The 25,736-nt window shown below is 35.7% G+C and overlaps 1 protein-coding gene and 1 pseudogene across 1 annotated transcript in view; one reads left to right on the top strand and one right to left on the bottom strand.

The window, feature by feature from the left end:
* The window catches only part of LOC136118053 (membrane cofactor protein-like), a gene marked incomplete at its 3' end in the record, with an annotated part of 31,205 nt that extends 11,789 nt beyond the window's left edge, over positions 1–19,416 (top strand). Inside the window, exons 4-7 of the mRNA XM_065871184.1 lie at positions 10,658–10,743; positions 11,572–11,766; positions 17,612–17,794; positions 19,379–19,416. Coding sequence (XP_065727256.1) covers positions 10,658–10,743; positions 11,572–11,766; positions 17,612–17,794; positions 19,379–19,416 — 502 coding nt within the window. The remainder of the gene's footprint in view (positions 1–10,657; positions 10,744–11,571; positions 11,767–17,611; positions 17,795–19,378) is intronic.
* Positions 7,561–7,993, bottom strand: LOC136132453 (ubiquitin-ribosomal protein eL40 fusion protein-like; annotated as a pseudogene).
* Positions 19,417–25,736: the final 6,320 nt, after the last annotated feature.

Here is a 25,736-nt window from a genome sequence, read left to right as displayed (position 1 = left end):
TTGTAACTGGAGGTTTGTACCTCTTAATCTCCTTCACCTATTTCACTTCTCCTCCCTCTGGCAACCACCTTTTTGTTCTCTGTAACTGGAGTCTGTTTCTGTTTTGTTATGTTTCTTCATTTGCTTTATGTTTAAATTGCACATATAGGTGAAATCATGCAATATTTGTATTTCTCTGTCTGACTTATCTCACTTAGCATGATACTCTCTAGGCCCATCCACATTGTTGCTAATGGCATGATTTCCCTGTTTTCATGGCTGAATTCTATTCCATTTTTTTTTTGTGTGTACATACATACATCTAATTTGACAACTTAAAACTTCATATATACATATATACATGTATACATATATATGTATATGAATATATACATATACATGAATATGAATATATACGTGAATATATATTATATATAATTCATATATATAATATATGAAGATATATCATGAATATATACATGAATATATATATATTCATATATACATGAATTCATATATACATGAAATTCATATATTAATTATGTATATATTTAACACAGTCATTCTATTTAAGGGCAGATAGTTTGCTACCATATCTTGGCTATTTTCAATAATACTGCAATGAACATAGGGGTGCATATACTTTTTCGAATTAATGATTTTCTTATCTTCATAAAAATACTCAGAAGTGGAATTGATGGATCATATCGTAGTTATATTTTTATCTTCTTGAGGAGCCTCCACACTGTTTTCCAAAATGGCTATACCAATTTACATGATGTTCCTTTTTCTCCATTTCCTCACCAACACTTGTTATTTGTTGTCTTTTGATCACAGTCATTCTGATAAGTGTGGGGTGATTACTCATCATGCTTTTGACTTGCATTTCCTTGATGATTAGATGTTAAGCATCTTTTTACATGTCTAGTGGCCACCTGTATGTCTTCCTTGGAAAAATGTCTGTTCAAGTCCTCTGCCCATTTTTAATTTTTTTAAAATTTTGAGTTGTATGAGTTCTTTGTGTATTTTGAGTATTAACATTCTATCAGATATATCATTTGCAAATATCTTCTCACATTTCATTTTGTTGATAGTTTTCTTTGCTGTGTGAACAGTGTTTAGTTTGATGTAGTTCCATTTGTTTATTTTTTGTTTTTGTTTCCCTTACAGAGGGGACAGATCTGAAAAAATATTTTTAAGACTGATATCAAAGAGCATACTAGCTATGCTTTCTTCTAGAAGTTTTATGGTTTCAGGTCCTACATTTAAGTCTTTAATCCATTTTTACTTTATTTTTGTATGCGGTTTGAGAAAGTAGTCTAGTTTGATTCTTTTGCATGTATCCATTTTTCCCAACACCATTTATTCAAGAGACTGTCTCTTCCCCATTGCATATTCTTGTCTCCTTTGCCATAGATTAATTGACCATATAAGCATGGGTATATTTCTGGTCAATCTATTCTGTTTCATTAATCCATGTGTCTGTTTATGTATCACATTGTTTTGGTTACCGTAGCTTTGTAGTACACTTTGAAATAAGGGGATGTGATAACTCCAGCTTTGTTGTTCCTCAAGATTGTTTGGTTATATGGGGTCTGTTGTGTTTCCATACAAATTTTAGAATTATTTGTTCTAGTTCTGTGAAAAATGCCATTGGTATTTTGATAGGGATTGCATTGAACCTGAAGATTGTCTTGTGGAATATGGTTGTTTTAACAATATTAACTCTTCCAATCCATGAGCATGGTATATCTTTCCATTTTCTTCTGTCACCTTCAATTTCTTTCATTGCATCTTACAGTTTTCCAAGTAGAGGTCTTTTACCTCCTTGGTTAAGTTTATTCCTAGGTACTTTATTCTTTTGATGCAGTTACAAATGGGATTGTTTTATTAATTTATCTGACTGCTAGTTTGTTTTTAGTGTATAGAAACACAACAGATTTCTGTACATTAACTTTTTCTTTTTTAATCTATTTTGAATTTCAAATAACATCCTACAGCTTGGCTTGGGTTGTTATTCTTTTTTTAAAATTTATTTATTTATTTATTTATTTATGGCTGTGTTGGGTCTTTGTTTCTGTGCGAGGGCTTTCTCTAGTTGTGGCAAGTGGGGGCCACTCTTTTGTTTTTTTTTTTGTGGTATGCGGGCCTCTCACTGTTGCGGCCTCTCCCGTTGCAGAGCACAAGCTCCGGACGCGCAGGGTCAGCGGCCATGGCTCACGGGCCCAGCCACTCTGCGGCATTTGGGATCTTCCCGGACCGGGGCATGAACCCGTGTCCCCTGCATCAACAGGCGGACTCTCAACCACTGCGCCACCAGGGAAGCCCACGGGGGCCACTCTTCATCATGGTGCGTGGGCCTCTCACTATCGCGGCCTCTCTTGTTGCGGAGCACAGGCTCCATATGCGTAGGCTCAGTAGTTGTGGCTCACGGGCTCAGTAGTTGTGGCTCATGGGCCCAGTTGCTCTGCGGCATGTGGGATCTTCCCAGACCAGGGCTCAAACCCGTGTCCCCTGCATCGGCAGGCAGATTCTCAACCACTGTGCCACCAGGGAAGCCCTGTACATTAACTTTTTATCCTTCAACTTTACTTAATTGATTACTTAGTTCTAATAGTTTTTGGTGGCATCTTTAGGATTTTCTGTATATAGTAGCAAATCATCAGCAGACAGTAACAGTTTTACTTCCTCCTTTCCAATTTGGATTCCTAACATGTATTTTTCTTGTTTGATGCCTGTGGCTAGGGCTTCCAATACCATGTTGAATAAAAGTGGTGAGAGTGGGCATCCTTGTCCTGTTCCTGATCTCAGAGGAAATGCTTTCTGCTTGTTACCACTGAGTATGTTATTTGTGGGCTTGTCATATATGGCCTATATTATATTGAGGTATGTTCCCTCTATATGCACTATGTTGAGAGGTTTTTTTTTTTATCATAAATGGATGTTAAATTTGTTAAAAAGCTTTCTGCATCTGTGAGATAATCTATGATTTTTATTCTTCAATGTGTTAATGTGTTATATCACACTGACTGATGATATTGAACCATCCATACATCCCTGAGATAAATCCCACTTGATCATGGTGTATGATCCTTTTAAAGTAGTTTTGAATTTGTTTGCTAATATTTTATTAAGCACTTTTGCAGCTATGTTCATCAAAGATATTGGTCTATAATTTTCTTTTGTTGTGGTGTCTTTGTCTAGTTTTAGTATCAGGGTGATCCTGGCCTTTTAGAATGCATTTGAAAGTGTTCCTTCCATTTATATTTTTTGAAATAGCTTGAGAAGGATAGGTGTTAACATTTTTAATGAGGTATAATTGATTTACAATATTATATTAGTTTCAGGTGTACAACATAGTGATTCAAAACTTTTATAGATTATAATCCATTTATAGTTATCATAAAATATTGGCAATATTCCCTGTGCTGTACAATGTATTTTGAGAAAGATAAGTATCAACTCTTCTCTAAATGTTTGCTAGAACTCACCTGTGTGACTTTAGTTTGTTGAGAGTTTTTGTATTAGTGATTTAATTTCATTACTGGTAATTGGTCAGTTAATATTTTCTATTTCTTCCTTGTTCAGTCTTAGGAGATTGTGCATTTTTAGGAATTTGTGCATTTCTTCTGGGTTGTTCATTTTATTGCCTTATAGTTGTTCATAGTAAACTTTTATCATCCTTTGTGTTTCTGTGGTGTTGGTTGTATGTTCTTCATTTTGATTTTATTGATTTAGGCCCTCTTTTTTTCTTGATGAGTCTGGTTATAACTTGTTTATCTTTCAAAGTATCAGGTCTTCATTTCACTGATCTTTTCTAATTTTTTTCTCTCCATTTCATTTATTTCTGCCTTGATCTTTATGATTTCTTTCCTTCTACTAGCTTTGGGTTTTGTTTGTTCTTCTTTTCCTACTTCCTTTAGGTGTAAGTTTAGGTTGTTTAATAGAGATTTTTCTTGTTTACTGAGGTAAGTTTGTATTGTTATAAACTACCCTCTTAGAACTGCTTTTGCTGCATCCCATAGATTTTGGATCATTGTGTTTTCATTTTCATTTGCAGTGTTTTTTTTTTTTAATTCTTCTTTGATTACATCAGTGATCCATTGGTTATTTAGTAGCATAACATTTAACCTTCACATGTTACTGTTAATACTTGACTTCTAGTCTCATGTCTTTGTGGTCAGAAAACATGCTTGATATGATTTCAATTTTCTTAAATTTACCAAGGCTTGCTTTGTGGCCTAGAATGTGATATATCTTGGAGAAAGTTCCATGTGCCTTTGAAAAAAATGTATAATACATTCTTCTGCTTTGGCTGTAATGTTCCATACATATCTATTATGTCCATCCAATCTAATGTATCATTTAAAGCCAGTGTTTCCTTATTGATTTCCTGTCTGTATGATCTGTCCATTGATGTAAGTGGGGTGTTAAAGTCCCCTACTATTATTGTGTTGCTGTCAATTTCTCCCTTTATATCCGTTAAATTTTCCTTATATATTTAGGTGGTCGTATATTGGGTGCATATATATTTTAAATTGCTATATCTTCTTCTTGGACTGATCCCTTGATCTTTATGTAGTGTACTTCTTTGCCTTTTGTAGCAGTCTTTGTTTTAAATTATTTTGTCTGATATAAGTATTTGTATCCTGGCTTTCTTCTGATTTCCATTTACCTAATTCTCTGTGTTTATTTCTATATACTAGCTAGTTCAGTTATGTTTCTCAATATTGGAGAAGTGGTCTTATATAGGAAATGTCTTACATGGCCCAGCAACATATTCCCCTCTGTTTACTATACCTGTATGCTCTAGTGTTGTCCCTTATGTGGGTTGCATAGGCTCTTTTGTTGTGGCAGGGTCAACTACTGGGGAACACTGATAGGCAGTGCTGGCTCCAAGGCTGGTTGGCTGCCAGGCCATGCCTCATGCAGAAACTGATGGACCACTAATGGGTGGGGCTGCATCTTGGTGCAGCTATCTGCATGACTAAGGGTGTCCTAGGGCTGGTATCGACCTGCTAGTGGGCAAGACTAGGTCCCAGGGTGTCTGGCTCCTCAGCCCAGTGCATCCTAGGGCTGATGCCAGCTAACTGGTGAGTGGATAAGCCCCCAACCCTAATAAGCTAGGGAGACATTCCCAAAATGGCAGTTTTGCAAGCACCACTGTCCTCATGGTAGAATGCCCTCCCAAATGACTGTCACTAGTCTCTGTGTTCCCAGGAGGAGACCAGTTGCCTCCTTCCTCTTTGGGAGGCTCTCCAAGATCAACGAGTGGGTCTGACCCAGGCTCCTTTCAAATTACTGCCTCTGGCTTGGGTTTCAGAGTGTGTAATGTTTTGCATTTTTTATTGTAAGCATCTATGGCTTTAAAGTTCCCCCTCAGCACTGCTTTTGCTGAATTCCATAAGTTTTGGTATGTTAAATTTTCATTTCCATTCATGTCAAAATGTTTTCTAAGTGCCGTTTTGATTTCTTCTTTGACTCATTGGTTGCTTAAAAGCAATTTAATTTTCAATTTTAATTTTCACTATTTTGAGAATTTTCCAATTTCCCTTTTGATTTTGATTTTTAAGTTTGTCCTGTTGTGGTCAAAGAATATATTTTGTATATCTCTCTTTTTAAATCTATTGATTAATTAATACTTAATTTTTAGACTGACCAAATTAATTAATCTAGCATATTAATACATAATAATTATGTATTATTTATTATGTCATTATGTTATGAAGAATATTAATTTGTGTTTTTCATCTGTGACTAACATATGGTCTCACCTGGAAAATGTCCCATGTGCACTTGAGAAGACTGTATTCTGTTGTTAGGTAGAATGCTCTGTATATATCTGTGAGATCTAGTTGGTATTGTATTGTTGAAATCCTCTACTTCCTTACTTATCTTCTATCTAGTTGTTCAACCCATTATGATGAGTGGGGTATTGAAATCTCCAACTATTATTGTATAAATGCCTATTATGTAGAAATGTGTGCTTTTCTCTTCAATTCTGTCATTTTTTCTTCATATATTCAGGTGGCCTCTCATTAGATGCATAAATGTTTATAATTGTTATATCTTTTTCCAGTACTTAACCCTTTTTAATGTATAATGTCCTTCTTTGTCTCTTGTACACTTTTGGTTTAAAGTCTATTTTGTCTGAATTAGTATAGTCATTCCTGCTCTCTTTTGGTTACTATTAGCATGGAGTATCTTTTTCCACCCTTTCACTTTCAACCCACTTGTGTCTGTGGATGTCATGTCAGTCTCTTGTAAACAGCATATAGTGGGATCATGTGTTTTTATGCATTATGTCAATTTCTGTCTTTTGATTAAGAATTTAATCCATTTACAATTAATATAACTACTGACAGGAGGTACTTATTTCTGTCATTGTGCCATTTGTTTTCTCTATGCCTTAGAGCTTTTTTCCCCCTCATTTCCTGTATTACTGTTTTCTTTTGTGTTTAGTTGATTTTTATAGTGATATGTATAAATTCCTGTATCATTTCCTTTTGTATCATTACATTCTGTAGCTATTTTGTTTGTGGTTACCATGGGGATTACATTTAACATTCTATAGTTATAAAACTCCAATTTGAACTTATACCAAATTAACTACAAAAACTGTAGCTGCAAACCACCTTTACAGTGATGCTAGCTTTCATAATTGTCCACACATTTACTTTTAGTGAGATCTTTATTTTTCCACACAGAGTTGAGTTACTGTCTAGTGTCCTTTTATTTCACCTTGCAGGACTCCTTTGAGTATTTCTTGCAGTTGAGGTCTAGTGGTCCCAAACTCTCTTGGCTTTTATTTCTGAAAAGGTCCTAATTTCCCCTCACTTTTGAAGCACAGTTTTGCTGGATAGAGGATTTTGTTTGATAGGGTGTTTTTTTATTTTAGCACTTTGAGTATATCTGCCCACTGTCTTGGGGACTCTGAGTTCCTAATGATAAATCTCATAATCTTATTTAGGATCCCCTGTATGTGATGATTTTCTCTCTCTCTCTCGTGGCTTTCAGTATTCTCTCTTTGTCTTTTGAAAGTTTGATTATTATGTGTCTTAGTGTGGGTCTCTTTGAGTTCATCTTAGAGTTCATTGAGCTTTTGGCTTATTTATTTCACATAGTTCATGAAATTTGGTAGTTTTCAGCCATTATTTTTTCAAATATTCTCTCTGCTCATTTCTCTATATCTTCTCCTTCCAAGAGTCCCACAGTGTATATGTTGGTATGCCTGTTGGTGTCCCACAGATCCCATAGGCTCTGTTCATTTTTCTTCTTTTTTCTTTTTGTTCCTCAGAGTCAATAATTTCCATTGTCCTGTATTCAAGTTCTCTGATTCTTTCTTCTTTCTGCTCAAATGTGCCTTTATTTCCTCCAGGGAATTTTTAATTTCCATTATTGTACTTTTCAACTCCAGAATTTCCTTTAGGGTTTTTTCTAGGTTTTCTTTCTCCTAATTGAGATTTACATGTTTTACACATATTTTCTTGACTTTCTAGATTTCTTCCTTTAGTTCTTTAAACATCTTTAAGGCAGTCATTTTTTCTTTCAAATTTTATTGAGGCCCAAGGCCTATGGGGCTTAGGCAGGAAGCCTCCCTGCAGGCAAAGGAGAAGCCAGTGGAGAGGCATTATTTGACATTTTCTGGAGGCACAGGTTGTTGGTGTAGCCACATTTCTTCTTGTGGCAGTTGGCAGCATGGAGATGCAGGTGAGCATAACTCTTGTGGCAGATCATTTTGTAGCAATGTATTTTGGGGCAAGCTTGTGGAGGGAAGGCTCAATGATGCCACCCCACAGTCAAAGTACCAAGTGCAAGGTGGATTCTTTCTGGATATTGTAGTCTGAGAGAGTATGGTCATCCCCCAGCTATTTGCCTGCAAAAATTCAATGATGTTGGGGAAGCAAGATGTCCTCCTTGTCTTGGATTTTAGCTTTGATGTTTTCAGTGATGACACTGGGCCTGACCTTGAGAGTGATGTTCTTGCTTGCAGGGTCTTCATAAAGATCTTCATCTCTATGCCTTTCCCTCAGCCCCCTCACTGAAAAAAGATCAGGCAGCAGAACGGGCATTCATCAATTTACCACTAAGAGTACCTTCACGAGACAGTTATTTTAAAGTCTTTGTCTAGTAGATCTGCCATCAGTTCTCTTTCAAGGACAATTTCTGTTGATTTATTTCTTCCTTTGAATGGCCCATACTCTCCTGTTTCTTTGTATGCCTTGTGACTTTTTTTTTTTTTTTACTGAACTGAACATTTGAATCTAATAATTTGGTAACCCTGGAAATTAGATTTCCCGCTTCCCTAGAGCTTGCTCTTTTACGTTATTTTTTATTGTTGTATGGCGTCTCTGTGTTGAAGATCAGCCTGATGTATAAACTGAAGATTATCTCAGGTCTTTCCTGAGCCTTTCCCTGGGCATGCACAACCACTTTCTGATTTCTCCTAAATTTGCGGTTGCTTTTGAATGTTCTAGTGTTTAATGTCTAGCTTCTGAAAGGGGAAAAAGCCAAAAATGAATTGGGGAACAAAGCACACTGGTTATTTAAGTCCCCTGAAAGTTACTTCAGCCAGGGTGGAAGGGGCTTGCAAGAGTGAGGGTAGGTGTGACAACAATGGCTTGCCACCTCTTTGACTGATTCTGTGATCAGAAGCAGCAATCAGTGATAAGAACATAGATCTTCATATTTGGAGGACAGGTTCCTTTTTGACCACCCAGGCTCCCACAGGCTACTTGTAGGCTGCTCTGGGAACACATGCAGAGATCCTTGCCATATTGCTGTGAATGGGGGTGAGTAGTTGCCACTGTGCTAAGAACAGAAGTTGACCATAATAAGTCAATTTAACCTGTTCAAGTCTTCACCTGGAAATTGCAAATCATCAACAGAATGCAGAATTCCAAAATAGTAACATCAGGCAGACTGTACCAGTGCAATTGTTGTCAAGGTGGGGAGACAGATTCCTGTGCCTCTTAACTTGCCATCATCCCAGAAACACACATTATAATCTAGAATCAATGAGTGAGCCTTGGGGGAAAAGTCAGCTGGAAGCAGGTACAGTATTTTTTAACTTGATCAATTAAAAATAATGGAACATTCAGTGAATATTTATATAGAGAGAGCCTGCTAGGTACTTTGAGAGATACCAAAAGTTCAAGACACAGACTCTTCTTAAAGAAGTTGTATCCTTCTTGAGAAATACAAGAGAGGCATCAAAGCAAAATAGTAAATGAGAAGAAGTATCAAATAGTTAGAGTCACTCACAATCATTACAATGAGAGTTCAGAAGGAGGAGAGTGTATTGTGAATTTAAATCATCAGAGAAAATTTCATCAAGTAGGAGTATTCCTGAGCTACTCCTAGGAAGGTATAGGCATACCTTGGACATACTGCAGGTTCAGTTCCAGACCACTGCAATAAAGCAAGTCAAATGAATTTTTAAAATATGTTTACACTATACCATAGTCTACTAAGTGTGCAATAGAATTATGTCTAAAAAATGTACATACGTTAATTTTAAAATACCATATTGCCAAAAAATGTTAACCATAATCTGAACCTTCAGCGAGTCATAGTAGTAACATTAAAAATCATTGATCACAGATGACTGTAACAAATATAATAATAGTAATAAAGTTGAAATATGTGATATTTACCGAGATGTGACAAGAGATACAAAGTGAACAAACACTGTTGGAAAAATGACACAAATAGACTTGCTCGATTCAAGGTTGTCATACACCTTCAATTTGTTAAAAACTCAGTAAAGTGAAAAGCAATAAGCTGAGATATGCCTGTATTTTGATCTGAAGAATATTAATAAGAGTTACGACTTACGTAGTACCTAGAATACTAATAAGAGTTACAACTTACCTAGTACCTTGTGCCAGATGCTAGCTCATCCAGTCCTCAAAACAATCCCATGAGGGATTATCCCCTATTATCCCCCTTTTCATAGATGAGGAAACTGAGCAAGAGAAACTTGCTTAAGGGGATTGCCCAAGCTCAAATAAGAAGTCAGTCTTAGAGCTGGAACTTGAAGCCAGGCAAAAGCAGGGAGACACTGTAGGAGATGTGACTCTTTAAGAAGGATCCACTGAATAATAGCAAAATATTTCTTCTTTTCAAGTGTACATGGGACATTCTCTAATATCATATTTTAGGCAATAATTTTTAACACATTTCCAAAAAACTGAAACTATTACCAGTATATTACCTGATCACAATGGAATGAATGTATTCATAGAAATCAAAACAAGGTATATGTAAAATCCCCAAATATTTGAAAACTATGAAAGACACTTCTAAGTAACCCATGAGTCAAAAAAGCAGTCACAAGCTCTAGGGCCTGATCTCTCTTCTCAGTCCTTACTGAGGAGAATGGTGTGAGCAAAAGTGTAGAAGTGAATGTGTGATACATTTGCCAGAGATAGCAAAGGGGTTACACTGACAGGCATGATAGTAATTTAGACATTTTGCTGTAGGCCAATGTCAATGTATGTCCACATGCAGAAACTCTTTATTTGATTGTGTTGCAGATTTAGCACATCCATTATATTTTAAGAAACTTCTCTCTCAAATTACTATAGTACAGAAAAACAGCCATATAATTTTTTTCCATTATTATGCACATCTTGTAATTGCTAAAGAACATAATAACTTTTCTTTTCTCATTTAGTTTTTACATGATTGGATCAAGAATTCTATATTGTGAAATTTCTGGAAATAATGTGATATGGGATGATAATCCCCCATTATGTGAAAGTAAGTATATTCTCTCTTTAGAACATAGAGCAGCAGTTCTCAAACTTTTTGGCCTGGGGACCCCTTTATGCTTTTAAATTAACACAGACACTGAAGAGCTTCTCTTTATATGGGTTATGTCTTAATATTTATTATATTGGAATTAAAACAGAAACGTTTTAAAAGTAATTAGTAATTCATTTTTAAGAAGCGTAACCTCAATGCATGTTAATATATGCAACATATTTTTATGAAAAATCAAGTTTCCAAAACATAGTGAGAATAGTGGCATTGTTTTACACTTTTGAAAATTACTTTAATATCTGACTTAAAGGAAGAGATCTGGATTCAGTCAGTTGCAAAATCACACCATTTGAAGCCTCTGGAAAATTTCACTGTAAACTCATAAGGATGAAAGTGAAAACTGACAGTAATACTCAGTATTAATGTGAACAACCAGTTTGTGAATGGAGATATTTATAAATCATAAAGCATTTCTCAACTAGCACTGAGTTATATTTTTAATCACAAGTATATTTTAGCATTAAATTGTCAGCCTCTTTCATGACGATGAGAACAAAACTTAGCAGATAAATAATATGTATTTCATATCTTATATAGATATTTCAGAAAACAAGTTTTATTCTAAAAGTTAATTTCTACATTAATGGTTTGAATTTGGGAAAATACATTTTCACATAGAGACTTTCTTCTAAATGGGTATTGGATTCACAACTATCTTATATTAATCATATGTTAATGAATTCTTTGAAGGCAGTTCATAGGACTTTGCTAATGCTGTCCTAATCTTTTACCTTTACTTCATGTCCTTTTTTCCCCCTTTTTAAGGGATTTTGTGTGCAACACCTAGAAACATAACAAATGGAAGAATCACCAATTACAAGGACGAATATGAATATAATGAAATAGTAACTTATAGTTGTAATCCTTCAGATGGACCAGATGAATATTCACTTGTTGGAGAGAGTGTGCTTGTTTGTGTTGATAGTGACAGATGGAGTAGTGACTCTCCTCAGTGTAAAGGTAATATTTCCATTTACTTCCTCCTGCATTTGTAAATACTGTGGAAACACTTCATGAATACTTTTGCCTACAAGTAAACAAAACAGCCATATGTACTTGCTCCTCCTACTAAACTGACTTCTAATTAGTTTAATATTGGTCAAACCAAATTAAAAGATAGTTCTAGTTGTACAGTTCCCCATACGTCAGTCCACATGTCCTTGGCATTCCAATTTATACATCATGAACTACTGTGTATATACATGAGTTAGGACTGTTTATTTGTTTGCTTGTTTGTAAGCATCAGAAAACTCAACACACACTGGCTTAAAAAATAAGAAAGTTTTACTTGTATTATATGACATCTGAGAGTTCTGGCTGCAGGAAATGGTAAAAGACTAACCCTCTTACCAATAAGATTGTTAAACTATGGCCAAAACTTATTTAACTAACAATGTTTAATGACTACAGAAGCAGGGAGACACTGGAGGGGATGTGACTCTTCAAGAAGGATCCACTGAATAATAGCAAAATATTTCTTCTTTTCAAGTGTACATGGGACATTCTCTAATATCATATTTTAGGCAATAATTTTTAACACATTTCCAAAAAACTGAAACTATTACCAGTATATTACCTGATCACAATGGAATGAATGTATTCATAGAAATCAAAACAAGGTATATGTAAAATCCCCAAATATTTGAAAACTATGAAAGACACTTCTAAGTAACCCATGAGTCAAAGAAGCAGTCACAAGGGAAATTAGAAAGTGTTTTGAACTGAATAAAAATGAAAAAACAGCATATCAATATATCAAAAGTTGTGGGATACTGAAAAAGTATTGTTCAGAAGGATATTTATAGTATGAGATACTTATGTTAGAAAAACAGAAAAGTCTCAACTCAATCATCTAAGTTTCTACCATAAGAAACTAAAAAAGAAGAGCAAATTAAACCCAAAACAAGAAAACACAAGGAAATAATAAACTTAGCAATCCATGAAACTGAAAAGAGAAAATAAACAGAGATAATAAAAGAAATCAGCACGTGGTTCTTGAGAAAATTGATAAAATAAATAAACCTATAGACAGTCTGACAGGAAAAAAGAAGATACAAATTACCAATACAGAGAGTGAGAAAGGGGACATCATGAAATATCCTGCGGACATTTGAAAGATAATGAGGGAATAAAATGAGCCACTCTATGCCTATAAATTTGACAAATTAATCGTTCTCACAAAGAGTACTGCAGACCCCATGTCCTCAATGGGGAATTCTACCAAATATTTAAGGAATAAATAATAGCAGCTCTATACCAAGCCTTAATTAAACACAACAGGAGGGAATACTTCTCAACTCATTTCATGAGGACAGCATTGCTCTGATGCCAAAACCAGACAGATGTACAACATAGTGATTCAGCATTTACATACATAAAAAGATGATCACCATGATGTCTAGTTCCCATTTGTCACATTTAAAGTTATTACAGAATTATTAACTATATTCTCTATTCTGTATATCATAACTTCATGACTTATTTATTTTATAACTAGAAGTTTGTGCCTTTTAATCCACTTCACTTATTTTGCCCATCCTCCCAGCCACCTCTTCTCTGCCAATCACCAGTTTCTTCTCTGTATCCATGAATCTGTTTCTGTCTTGTTTTATTAGTTCATTTGTTTTGTTTTGTAGATCCCACATATAAGTGAAGTCATATGGTATTTGTGTTTCTCTGACTGATTTATTTTACTTTGCATAATACCCTCTAGGTCCATTGATGTCTCAAATGGCAAAATTTCATTCTTTTTATGGCTGGGTAATATTCCATTGTATATATACCACATCTTCTTTATCCATTATTCTATCAGTAGACACTTAGGTTGCTTCCATATCTTAACTATTGTAAAAAATGCTGTAATGAAAAAAGGGCTGCATAAATCTTTTTGAATTAGTGTTTTGTTTTCTTTAATTCAATACCCAGAGGTAAAATTTCTAGGTCATATGGTAGTTCTATTTTCTCCCAGTCTATGGCTCATTTTATTCATTCCTATATAGTGTCTTTTGAAGCAAAAGTTAACTGTTGTTTAAATGTTTGGTAAAATTCACCTGTGGACCCGTGTGGTCCTGGATTTTGTTTTTGGGGAGTTATTTGATTACTGATTCAATTTCATTACTGGTAATTTGTCTATTCAGATTTTCTATTTCTTCTTGACTCAGTATTAGGAGATTGTATGTTTCTAGGAATTTATCCATTTCTTCCAGGTTTTCCAATTTTAGGTGTATAATTGTTCATAGTATTCTCTTATGATCCTTTGTATTTCTGTGATATTGGTTGTAACTTCTCTATTATTTCCAATTTTATTTATTTTGATACTTTCTTTTCTTTCCTGATGAGTGTGGCTATAGGTTTGTCAATCTTTTTTTAATCTTTTCAAAGAATCAACTCTTAGTTTCATTGTTCTTTTCTATTGTTTTTAGTCTCAATTTCATTTATTTTAACTTTGTTCTTTATTATTTTCTTCCTTCTACAAACTTTTGGGGAGTTTTTTGTTCCCTTTTTTTTTTCTATAGGTGTAGATTTAGTTGTTTACTTGAGATTTTTCTTGTTCTTGTGGTAGGCCTGTATTGCTATAAACTTATCTCTTAGAATGTTTTTTCCTGCATTGCATAGATTTGGAATGCACTGTTTCCATTTTCATTAGTATTAAGATATTTTTTATTTCCTTTTGTTTTTTCATTGACCCAATGATTGTTTAGTAGCATGCTGTTTAGTCTTCATGTGTTGGTTTTTTTCCAGTTTTCTTCTCGTAGCTGATTTGTAGTTTCATACCATTGTGATTGGAAAAGATGCTTGATCATAGCTTTAAATGTAAAACCTAAACTATAAGACTTAATAGAAGACATAGAAAATATCTGTGACTTAGCAAAGATTTCTTCAAAAACCTTAAAAGCATTATGCTTTAAAGAAAAAAAAATTAACTAGACTTCTTAAAAACTAAGAACTTCTGCTCACAAACACACTGTTTTAAGAAAGAAGAAAGAGCCATAGACTGGGAGAAAATATTTGCCAAGGACATTCTGAATGGATTTCTACCTATGATATATAAAGAACTCTCAAAACACAATAAGAAGAAAACAACCCAATTTACAAAAAAGGGGGCAACATATTTGAATAGACTTGTTTCACCAAAGAAGATATGTGGATGCCAAAAAGCACATGAAATGTTGATCAATATCATTAGTAATAACAGAAATGTAATTTAACAACACAATACGATATCACTAAACAACTATTAGAATGACTGAAATTAAAAAGAAAAATGAGCAATACCATGTTTTGAGGCAGATATGAAGTATTTGGAACTCTGATACACTGCTGATAAGAATGCAAAGTGGTATGACCATTTTGGAACACAATTTGGCAATTTCTTATACAGTTAAGCATAGACTTAATGTACAACTCTGCAATCCAAGTAAAATGGAAACATGTACACATAGAAACCTGCATGAGAATATTCATAGCATGCTTAGTTGTAATCATCCCATACTGGAAGCAACCCATATGTCCTTGAACTGGTGAATGGAGGAACAACCTTGGTACGTCCATACAATATAATAATACTCTACAAAAAAAGGGAGTATGCTTCTAATCCATGCAAAAACAGAAATGAATCTCAGGAATGAATGCATTGTACTCAGTGAAATAAGCCATACTCAGAGGAAGTGATCTCAGTATGACATTCTGGAAAAGCAACACTGTACGGATAGAAAATTGATCAGTGGTAGGCTGGGTGAGGAAGACAGAGGTATGGGGAGGGTTGATTGCAAAGTAGCATGAGGAAATTTGGGGAGGTTATGGAAACATTCTATGTTTTTATTGTGATACAAAAATTATTTGTATGTGTTAAACATCATACACCTGTACACTTAAAAGTGTTTAACTATATGTAAATATTATCAAGCAAACCTAAATTAAAGAAAGTCATTAGTGCAATTATCAGCAGTTTAGCACAACAGAGAAAATAACAGTGAACCTGAAGTCAAGACAATACAAACCCAACATGATTTTAAAAGAAATATTAAATGAGAGAGAGGAGAGAAACTTATACACCTGTGGAAGAATAGCAACCAGTAAACATACATGTAATTGGAGTTTCAGAAAGAAAGAACAGTATAGACAATTATTTGGGGTTTTTTTGTTGTTGTTGAGTATTTTTGCTTTTCCATGTTGTGATAGTTTCTGCTGTACAGCAAAGTGAATCAGTTATACATATATCCACTCTTTTTTAGATTTCCATCACATTTAGGTCTCCACAGATCACTGAGTAGAGTTCCGTGTGCTATACAGCAGGTGACCTATTTTATACATAGTAGTGCATATATGTCAGTTCCAGTCTCCTAATTCATCCCACCCACTGCTTCCCCCCTTGGTAACCACAAGTTTGTTCTCTACATCTGTGACTCTATTTCTGCTTTGCAAATAAGTTCATCTGGACAATCATTTGAATTTGATCTAAAACAGCAACCCCAGAGGTCCAGGAAATTCAGTGACCCTAGCAGGATAAATAAATTTGAAAATTTACCATGAAACCCCCACTAAACTAAAAACAAAAGAAAAAGCAGCCAGTGAGAGGGGAAAAGAACATATTGCATTCTTTCTTCCTCACCCCAAAGGAAGAATGACAGCTGACTTCTCTTAAGGAATTGTGGAGATGAGAAGACAATAATTTCTGCTAATGTGCTGGAAGAAAAATAAAGCACTTATCCTAGAATTCCCTGTCAAGGAGAAATCTTTCAAAACTGAAGGTCAAGTAAACAAAAACAGTTTCAGATAAACAAAAGCTAAGAGAATTTGTCATTAGCCAACGTGAACTACAAGAATTGATAAGTTCTCCTGACTGAACAAAAATGATATCTGATGGAAATTCAGATCCACAGGAAAAGAGAAACCCTCCTTCTGGTTTAAAAAGCTATATATTACCTGGCCCTCAATTATTGCTCAGATTTAATCTCATAAGATGTTCTCTTGAACTCACTGCCCAGCCCAGCGTATTTTGTTTTCTTTTGTTTTTTCCAAATTCTGCAAAACCCATGAGTAGATCCTGAAGTCAATCTAGAGGGTCTGTCATGTAATTTATTTCTGAAGATGTAGAGTAGAATGGGAAATACCAGAGTACACTGGTGTGAGGGCTAAGTATTAACTTTTAACATTATCTCAGGCCTGTGTGCTTGTATACTGGTTTACAACTTAAAATGTGTTTCTTGATCTCTGGGTTGCAGTCCAAAATGTTTGGAAAACACTCCCCTAACTCCACTGACCTTTGTATTTCTTGAACATCCAAGTTCCTGTGTGTTGTTGCCACCTGAGAACTTTCTTTTTCATATATTTTCATGGCTTGCTTCTTTACAACTTTTAAATATTAGCTCAAGTATTACCTTCTCAAAAAAGTCTATGCTATCTTTCTAAAAGAGCAAGGTCCTGTAATTAGTGTCAGCATGACCTTAAAAAAAGTCCTAGAGCTAAAGAGTATCAAAAGTCACTTTTGAACTTACCCTGAATTTGTATCTGATAGTGAGACCTTTCACAAAACTTGTCAGTACTGGGAAAAAATGTAGAAAAGCCAATAAAGTATAATAATAGTCTGTTATTGGTAGAAAAACATTATTAGATTTCTCTAAATCTGTTTTTCTGGAATTCAAATGAACAAATACAGTCTTTTTTTTTTTTTTTTTTTGCAATTAACATCTTGCCTTTCACCTTTTGCTTCTTTCTTCCCACTGGAAATTATTACTTTGCACTAGATTTATGTTCCTCTGTGAAAGCAGCTTTCCATTAATTCTGGAATTTCTCCACTTTTCAGTGGTCAAATGTGAATATCCAGTTGTCGAACATGGAAAGATGGTATCAGGATTTAGAAAAAAATTTTACTACAAATCTCAAGTTGCGTTTGAATGTAACCAAGGTTTTTACCTTCATGGCAGCAACACAATTGTCTGTGGTGCAAACAGTACTTGGGAGCCCAAGATCCCAATGTGTACTAAAGGTACAAATTGTGTCTTTCTCCTTTTGGGGTTTTTAAAAATATTTCTTTGACAATAAATTTCAATTTACAGAAAAATTGAAACAATTTTAGTACTTATATCTGTCTTGGATTCATTTCCATGATAGATGCATGACTTCTAATTCACAAACAAATGTGCTGTTTTGATTTTTCTCCTTTTATAGGATGTTAGCATGTTATGTACATCACACAGGTGTATAAATTTCTCTTGTATAGCATTCTTACATGTAAAATGGATAGCAAACATTTTTCAGTGTAAATTAAAGCATGTAAATTTTTACCTAAATAAGTACAAAAAGCGTAATCCATATAAATGAATAGAAAGCTATAAATCCCAAGTAATTAAATGAGTTTATATTTTTTGTTTTCCAGAGCCAACTACTGCCACTACGAAGCCTCTAACTTCCAGTGCCTCAGGTTTCATAAAGTCCTGCTTATATATTTCAATATCCTTTAAATTCCTTGCGATTTTTCATACTCCTTTAAATGTCTGGTGATTTACACTCACTATCATTTTTAGTTAAAAAAAAGGAGGAAGAACACATTTATAGCCATTGTAGTTGTCATACTTAGTGAGTCTAAAATTATTTGCCAAAGTTCACAGAGATAAACAGGTGTGTAAACTTGGTCAAGTTATATAAACTTGCTTACTTACATGTATAATGATTTAATGCCTCCCTCACTGTGCGATAGTAGTTACACTGAAATACGTTTAAAGCACTCAGTACAGTGCTTGCCATCTAGAAAGCCCTTAAAAGTAGTTCATCTGATTTACAGTTTCAATGGAATTAATATTAGTGTAGAAGAAGGTCCATGGCTTCCGTTTTTTAACATGTATGTTTTCTGAGTCATCAACATTGCTATTTTTATTCAATTTAAAGAGAACTGTTGACACATTTACAGGGTATAATCCAGGTCCAGGACTATGTTTCATTTTCCTGACAACAACCAGTTTGATTCTTTTTATATACTGCACTTTTTTTTTAAACATCTTATTGGAGTATAATTGCTTTACAATGTTGTATTAGCTGCTGTTCTATAACAAAGTGAATCAGATATATGTATACATATATCCCCATATCTCCTACCTCTTGCGTCTCCCTGAGAACCTCCCTATCCCACCCCTCTAGGTGGTCACAAAGCACCGAGCTGATCTCCCTGTGCTACGTGGCTGCTTCCCACTAGCTATCTATTTTACATTTTGTAGTGTATATATGTCCATGCCACACTCTCACTTCGTCCCAGCGTACCCTTCCCCTTACCCGTGTCCTCAAGTCCATTCTCTACATCTGCGTCTTTATTCCTGTCCTGCCCCAAAGTTCTTCAGAACATTATTTTTGTTGTTTTAGCTTCCATATATATGTGTTAGCATATGGTATTTGTTTTTCTCTTTCTGACTTACTTCACTCTGTATGACAGAATCTAGGTCCATCCACCTCACTACAAATAACTCAATTTCGTTTCTTTTCTTTTAGCATCTTTCTTGCAGTATAATTGCTTTACAATAGTGTGTTAGTTTCTGCTTTACAACAAAGTGAATCACCTATACATATACATGTATCCCCATATCACCTCCCTCTTACATCTCCCTCCCACCCTCCTTATCCCACCCCTCTAGGTGGTCACAAAGCACCAAGCTGATCTCCCTGTGCTATGCGGCTGCTTCCCACTAGCTATCTATTTTACGTTTGGTAGTGTATATATGTCCATGCCACTCTCTCACTTTGTCGCAGCTTACTCTTCCCCCTCCCCGTGTCCTCAAGTCCATTCTCTACATCTGGTCTTTATTCCTGTCCTACCCCTAGGTTCTTCAGAACCTTTTTTTTTTTATTCCATATATATGTGTAAGCACACGGTATTTGTTTTTCTCTTTCTGACTTACTTCTGTATGACAGACTCTAGGTCCAACCACGTCTCTACAAATGACCCAATTTTGTTCCTTTTTATGGCTGAGTAATATTCTGTTGTATATATTTACCACATCTTCTTTATCTGTTCACCTGCCGAAGGGCATTTAGGTTGCTTTGATGTCCTGGCTATTATAAATAGTGCTGCAGTGAACATTGTGGTACATGACTCTTTTTGAATTATGGTTTTCTCAGGGTATATGCCCAAGTAGTGGGATTGCTGGGTCATATGGTAGTTCTAATTTTAGTTTTTTAAGGAAGCTCCATACTGTTCTCCATAGTGGCTATATCAATTTACATTCCCACCAACAGTGCAAGGGGGTTCCCTTTTCTCCACACCCTCTCCAGCATTTATTGTTTGTAGATTTTCTGATGATGGCCACTCTGATGGGTGTGAGGTGATATCTCATTGTAGTTTTGATTTGCATTTCTCTAATAATTAGCGATGTTGAGCATCTTTTCATGTGCCTCTGTATCTCTTCTTTGAAGAAATGTCTATTTAAGTCTCCAGCCCATTTTTTTTTTTTTTTTTTTTTTTTTGTGGTACGTGGGCCTCTCACTGTTGTAGCTTCTCCCATTGTGGAGCACAGGCTCCAGATGCACAGACTCAGTGGCCATGGCTCATGGGCCCAGCCACTTCACGGCATGTGGGATCTTCCTGGACCAGGGCACGAACCCATGTCCCCTGCATCGGCAGGTGGACTCTCAACCACTGTGCCACCAGGGAAGCCCTCCTGCCCAGTTTTTGATGGGGTTGTTTGTTTTTTTGATATTGAGTTGCATGAGCTGTATGTGTGTTTTGGAGATTAATCCCTTGTAAGTTGCTGCATTTGCAAATATTTTCTCCCATTGTGAGGGTTGTCTTTTCATCTTGTTTATGGTTTCCTTTGTTGTGCAAAAGCTTTGAAGTTTCATTAGGTCCCATTTGTTTATTTTTGGCTTTATTTTCAATACCCTAGGTAGTGGGTCAAGAAAAACCTTGCTGTGATTTATGTCAAAGACTGTTCTGCCTATGTTTTCCTCTAAGAGTTTTATAGTGTACGGTCCTACATTTAGGTCTTTAATCCATTTTGAACTTATTTTTGTGTATGGTGTTAGGGAGTGTTCTGATTTCATTCTTTTACATGTAGCTGTCCATTTTTCCTAGCACCACTAATTGAAGAGGCTTTCTATTCTCCATTGTATAGACTTGCCTTCATTATCAAAGATAAGGTGACCATATGTGCATGGGTTTATCTCTGGGCTTTCTATCCTGTTCCATTGATCTATATTTCTGTTTTTGTGCCAGTACCATACTATCTTGATTACTGTAGCTTTGTAGTATAGTCTGAAGTCAGGGAGCCTGATTCCTTCAGCTCCATTTTTCTTTCTCAATATTGCTTTGGCCTATCTTTGATAGGTCTTTTGTGTTTCCATAGAAATTGTGAAATTTTTTGTTCTAGCTCTGTGAAAAATGACATTGGTCATTTGATAGGGATTGCATTGAATCTGTAGATTGCTTTGGGTAGTATAGTCATTTTCACAATATTGATTCTTCCAATCCAAGAACATGGCATATCTCTCCATCTGTTTGTATCATCTTTAATTTCATTCATCAGTTCTTATAGTTTTCTGCATATACGTCTTTTGTCTCCTTAGGTAGGTTTATTCCTAGGTATTTTATTCTTTTTGTTTCAGTGGTAAATGGGAGTGTTTCCTTATTTACTCATTCAGATATTTTATCATTAGTGTATAGGAATGCCAGAGATTTCTGTGCATTAATTTTGTATCCTGCAACTTTACCAAATTCATTGATTAGCTCTAGTAATTTTCTGGTGGCATCTTTACACATCTCTATGTATAGTATCATGTCATCTGCAAACAGTGAGAGTTTTATTTCTTCTTTTCCAATTTGGATTCCTGTTATTTCTTTTTTTCTCTGACTGCTGTGGCTAAAACTTCCAAAACTATGTTGAATAAGAGTGGCAACAGTGGGCAACACTGTCTTTCTTCTGATCTTAGTGGAAATGGTTTCAGTTTTTCACCATTGAAAATGATGTTGACTGTGGGTTTGTCATATATGGCCTTTATGATGTTGAGGTAAGTTCCCTCTATGCCTACTTTCTGGGGGGGTTATCATAAATGGGTGTTGAATTGTACTTTGTAGAAAGCTTTTTCTGCATTTATTGAGATGATCTTATGGTTTTTCTCCTTCAATTTGTTAATATGGTTTATCACATTGATAGATTTGTGTATATTGAAGAATCCTTGCATTCCTGGGATAAACCCCACTTGATCATGGTGTATGATGCTTTTAATGTGCTGTTAGATTCTGTTTGCCAGTATTTTGTTGAGTATATTTGCATCTATGTTCATCAGTGATATTGGTCTGTAGTTTTCCTTTTTTGTGACATCTTTGTCTGGTTTTGTTATCCGGGTGATGGTGGCCACGTAGAATGAGTTTGGGAATGTTCCTCCCTCTGCTATAGTTTGGAAGTGTTTGAGAAGGATAGGTGTTAGCTCTTGTCTAAATGTTTGATAGAATTCGTCTTTGAAGCCATCTGGCCCTGGGCTTTTGTTTGTTGGAAGATTTTTAATCACAATTTCAATTTCAGGGTTTATGATTGGTCTGTTTATATTTTCTATTTCTTCACAGTTCAGTCTTGGGAGGTTGTGCTTTTCTAAGAATTCGTCCATTTCTTCCAGGTTGTCCTTTTTATTGGCATATAGTTGCTTGTAATAATCTCTTGTGATCCTTTGTATTTCTGCAGTGCCAGTTATTACTTCACCTTTTTCATTTCTAATTCTAGTAATTTGAGTCTTCTCTCTTTTTTCTTGATGAGTCTGGCTAATGGTTTATCAATTTTGTTTATCTTCTCAAAGAACCAGCTTTTAGTTTTATTGATCTTTGCTATCATTTCCTTCATTTCTTTTTCATTTATTTCTTATCTGATCTTTATGATTTATTTCCTTCTGCTAACTTCAGGGTTTTTTGTTCTTCTTTCTCTAATTGCTTTAGGTGTAAGGTTAGGTTATTTATTTGAGAAGTTCCTCCTTTCTTGAGTTAGGATTGCATTGCTATAAACTTCCCTCTTAGAATTGCTTTAGCTGCATCCCATATGTTTTGGGTCATCGTTTATTCATTGTCCTTTGTTTCTAAGTATTTTTTGATTTCCTCTTTGAATTCTTCAGTGATCTCTTGGTTATTTAGTAGTATATTGTTTAGCCTCCATGTGTTTGTATTTTTTACAGAATTTTTTCTGTAATTGACATCTAGTCTCATAGTGTTGTGGTCAGAAAAGATATTTGATAAAATTTCAATTTTCTTAACTTTACCAAGGCTTGATTTGTGACCCAAGATATGATCTATCTTGGAGAATGTTCCAAGAGCACTTGAGAAGAATGTGTATTCTGTTATTTTTGGATGGAATGTCCTGTAAATATCAATTATGTCCATCTTCTTTAATGTCTCATTTAAAGCTGTATTTCCTTATTTATTTTCATTTCAGATATCTCTCCATTAGTAAAAGTGGGCTGGTAATGTCCCCTACTATGATTGTGGTACTGTCGATTTCCCTTTTATGGCTGTTAGCATTTGCCTTATGTATTGAGGTGCTCCTATGTTGGGTGCATAAATATTTAGAATTGTGATATCTTCTTCTTGGATCAGTCCCTTAATCGTTATGTAGTGTCCTTCTTTGTCTCTTGTAATAGTCTTTATTTTAAAGTCTATTTTGTCTGATATGAGTATTGCTACTCCAGCTTTCTTGTGATTTCCATTTGCATGGAATATCTGTTTCCATCCCCTCACTTTCAGTCTGTATGTGTCCTAGGTGTGAAGTGGGTCTCTTGTAGACGGCATATGTATGGGTCTTATTTTTGTATCCATTCAGCCAGTCTATGTCTTTTGGTTGGAGCCTTTAATCCATTTACATTTAAGGTAATTATTGATATGTTGTTCCTATTACCATTTTCTTAATTGTTTTGGGTTTGTTATTGTGGGTCTTTTAATCTCTTGTGTTTGCTGCCTAGAGAAGTTCCTTTAGCATTTGTTGTAAAGCTGGTTTGGTGGAGCTGAATTCTCTTAGCTTTTGCTTGCCTGAAAAAGTTTTAATTTCTCTGTCGAATCTGAATGAGATCCTTGCTGGGTAGAGTAATCTTGGTTGTAGGTTTTTCCCTTTCATCACTTTATATATATCCTGCCTCCCCCTTCTGGCTTGTAGAGTTTCTGCTGAAAGATCAACTGTTAACCTTATGGGGATTCCCTTGTATGTTATTTGTTGCTTTTCCCTGCTGCTTTTAATATTTTTTCTTTGTATTTAATATTTGATTTTTTTTTTTGCGGTATGCGGGCCTCTCACTGTTGTTGCCTCTCCCATTGTGGAGCCCAGGCTCCAGAAGTGCAGGCTCAGCGGCCATGGCTCACAGGCCTAGCTGCTCTGTGGCATGTGGGATCTTCCCAGACTGGGGCATGAACCCGTGTCCCCTGCATCGGCAGGCAGACTCTCAACCACTGCGCCACCAGGGAAGCCCTAATATTTGATATTTTGATTAATATGTGTCTTGGCATGTTTCTCCTTGGGACACTCTGTGCTTCCTGGACTTGATTGACTATTTCCTTTCCCATATTAGGGAAGTTTTCAACTATAATCTCTTCAAATATTTTCTCAGTCCCTTTTTTTGTTTCTCCTCTTCTTCTTCTGGGACCCCTATAATATGAATGTTGGTGCATTTAATGTTGTCCCAGAGGTCTCTGAGACTATCCTCAATTCTTTTCATTCTTTTTTTCTTTATTCGGCTCTGCAGTAGTTATTTCCACTATTTTATCTTCCAGGTCAATTATCTGTTCTTCTGCCTCAGTTATTCTGCTATTGATTCCTTCTAGAGAATTTTTAATTTCATTTATTGTGTTGTTCATCATTGTTTTTTTGCTCTTTAGTTCTTCCAGGTCCTTGTTTAATGTTTCTTATATTTTCTCCATTCTATTTCCAAGATTTTGGATCATCTTTACTATCAATACTCTGAATTCTTTTCCAGGTAGACTGCCTATTTCCTCTCCATTTGTTTGGTCTGGTGGGTTTTTACCTTGCTCCTTCATGTGCTGTGTGTTTCTCTGTCTTCTCATTTTCCTTAACTTACTGTGTTTGGGGTCTCGTTTTTGCACACTGCAGGTTCATAGTTTCCGTTGTTTTTGGTGTCTGCCCTCAGTGGCTAAGGCTGGTTCAGTAGGTTGTGTAGGCTTCCTGGTGTAGGGAACTGGTGCCCATGTTCTGGTCAGTGAGGCTGGATCTTGTCTTTCAGATGGGCAGGACCACGTCCCCTTGTGTGTTTTGGGGGGTCTGTGACCTTATGATTTTAGGCAGCCTCTCTGCTAATGGGTGGGGTTGTGCTCCTGTCTTGGTAGTTGTTTGGCATAGGGTGTCCAGCACTTTAGCTTGCTAGTCGTTGAGTAGAGCTGGGTCTTAGCATTGAGGTGGAGATCTCTGGGAGAGCTTTTGCTGTTTGATATTACATGGGGCTGGGAGATCTCTGGTGGACCAATGTCTGGAACTTGTCTCCCCCATTTCAGAGGCTCAGGCGTGACACCTGGCTGGAGCACCACCACCCTTTCAGCCACATGGCTCAGAAGAAAAGGGAGAATAAAGAAAAAGAAAGAAAGTTAAAAAATAAAATTTAATTAAATTAATAAAGTATTGAAATTAAAATATTATTAAAAATTAAAAAAAGGGCTTCCCTGGTGGCGCAGTGGTTGAGAGTCTGCCTGCCGATGCAGGGGACATGGGTTCGTGACCCGGTCCAGGAAGATCCCGCATGCCGCGGAGCGGCTAGGCCCATGAGCCATGGCCGCTGAGCCTGCGCATCCGGAGCCTGTGCTCCACAACAGGAGAGGCCACAACAGTGAGAGGCCTGCGTACTGCAAAAAAAAAAGTAATTTAGAAAAGAAAAAGAAAGAAAGTAGAGGGCAACCAAACCAAAAAGGAAATCCACCAATGATAACAAGTGCTAAAAACTATACTTAAAAAAAAAAATGAACAGAG

This window comes from Phocoena phocoena, chromosome 1 (assembly GCF_963924675.1).
Source record: "Phocoena phocoena chromosome 1, mPhoPho1.1, whole genome shotgun sequence".
Classification (NCBI taxonomy): domain Eukaryota; kingdom Metazoa; phylum Chordata; class Mammalia; order Artiodactyla; family Phocoenidae; genus Phocoena; species Phocoena phocoena.
The sequence above is the reverse complement of the archived record's forward strand: the minus strand, read 5'-3'. Positions and strand labels throughout refer to the sequence as shown.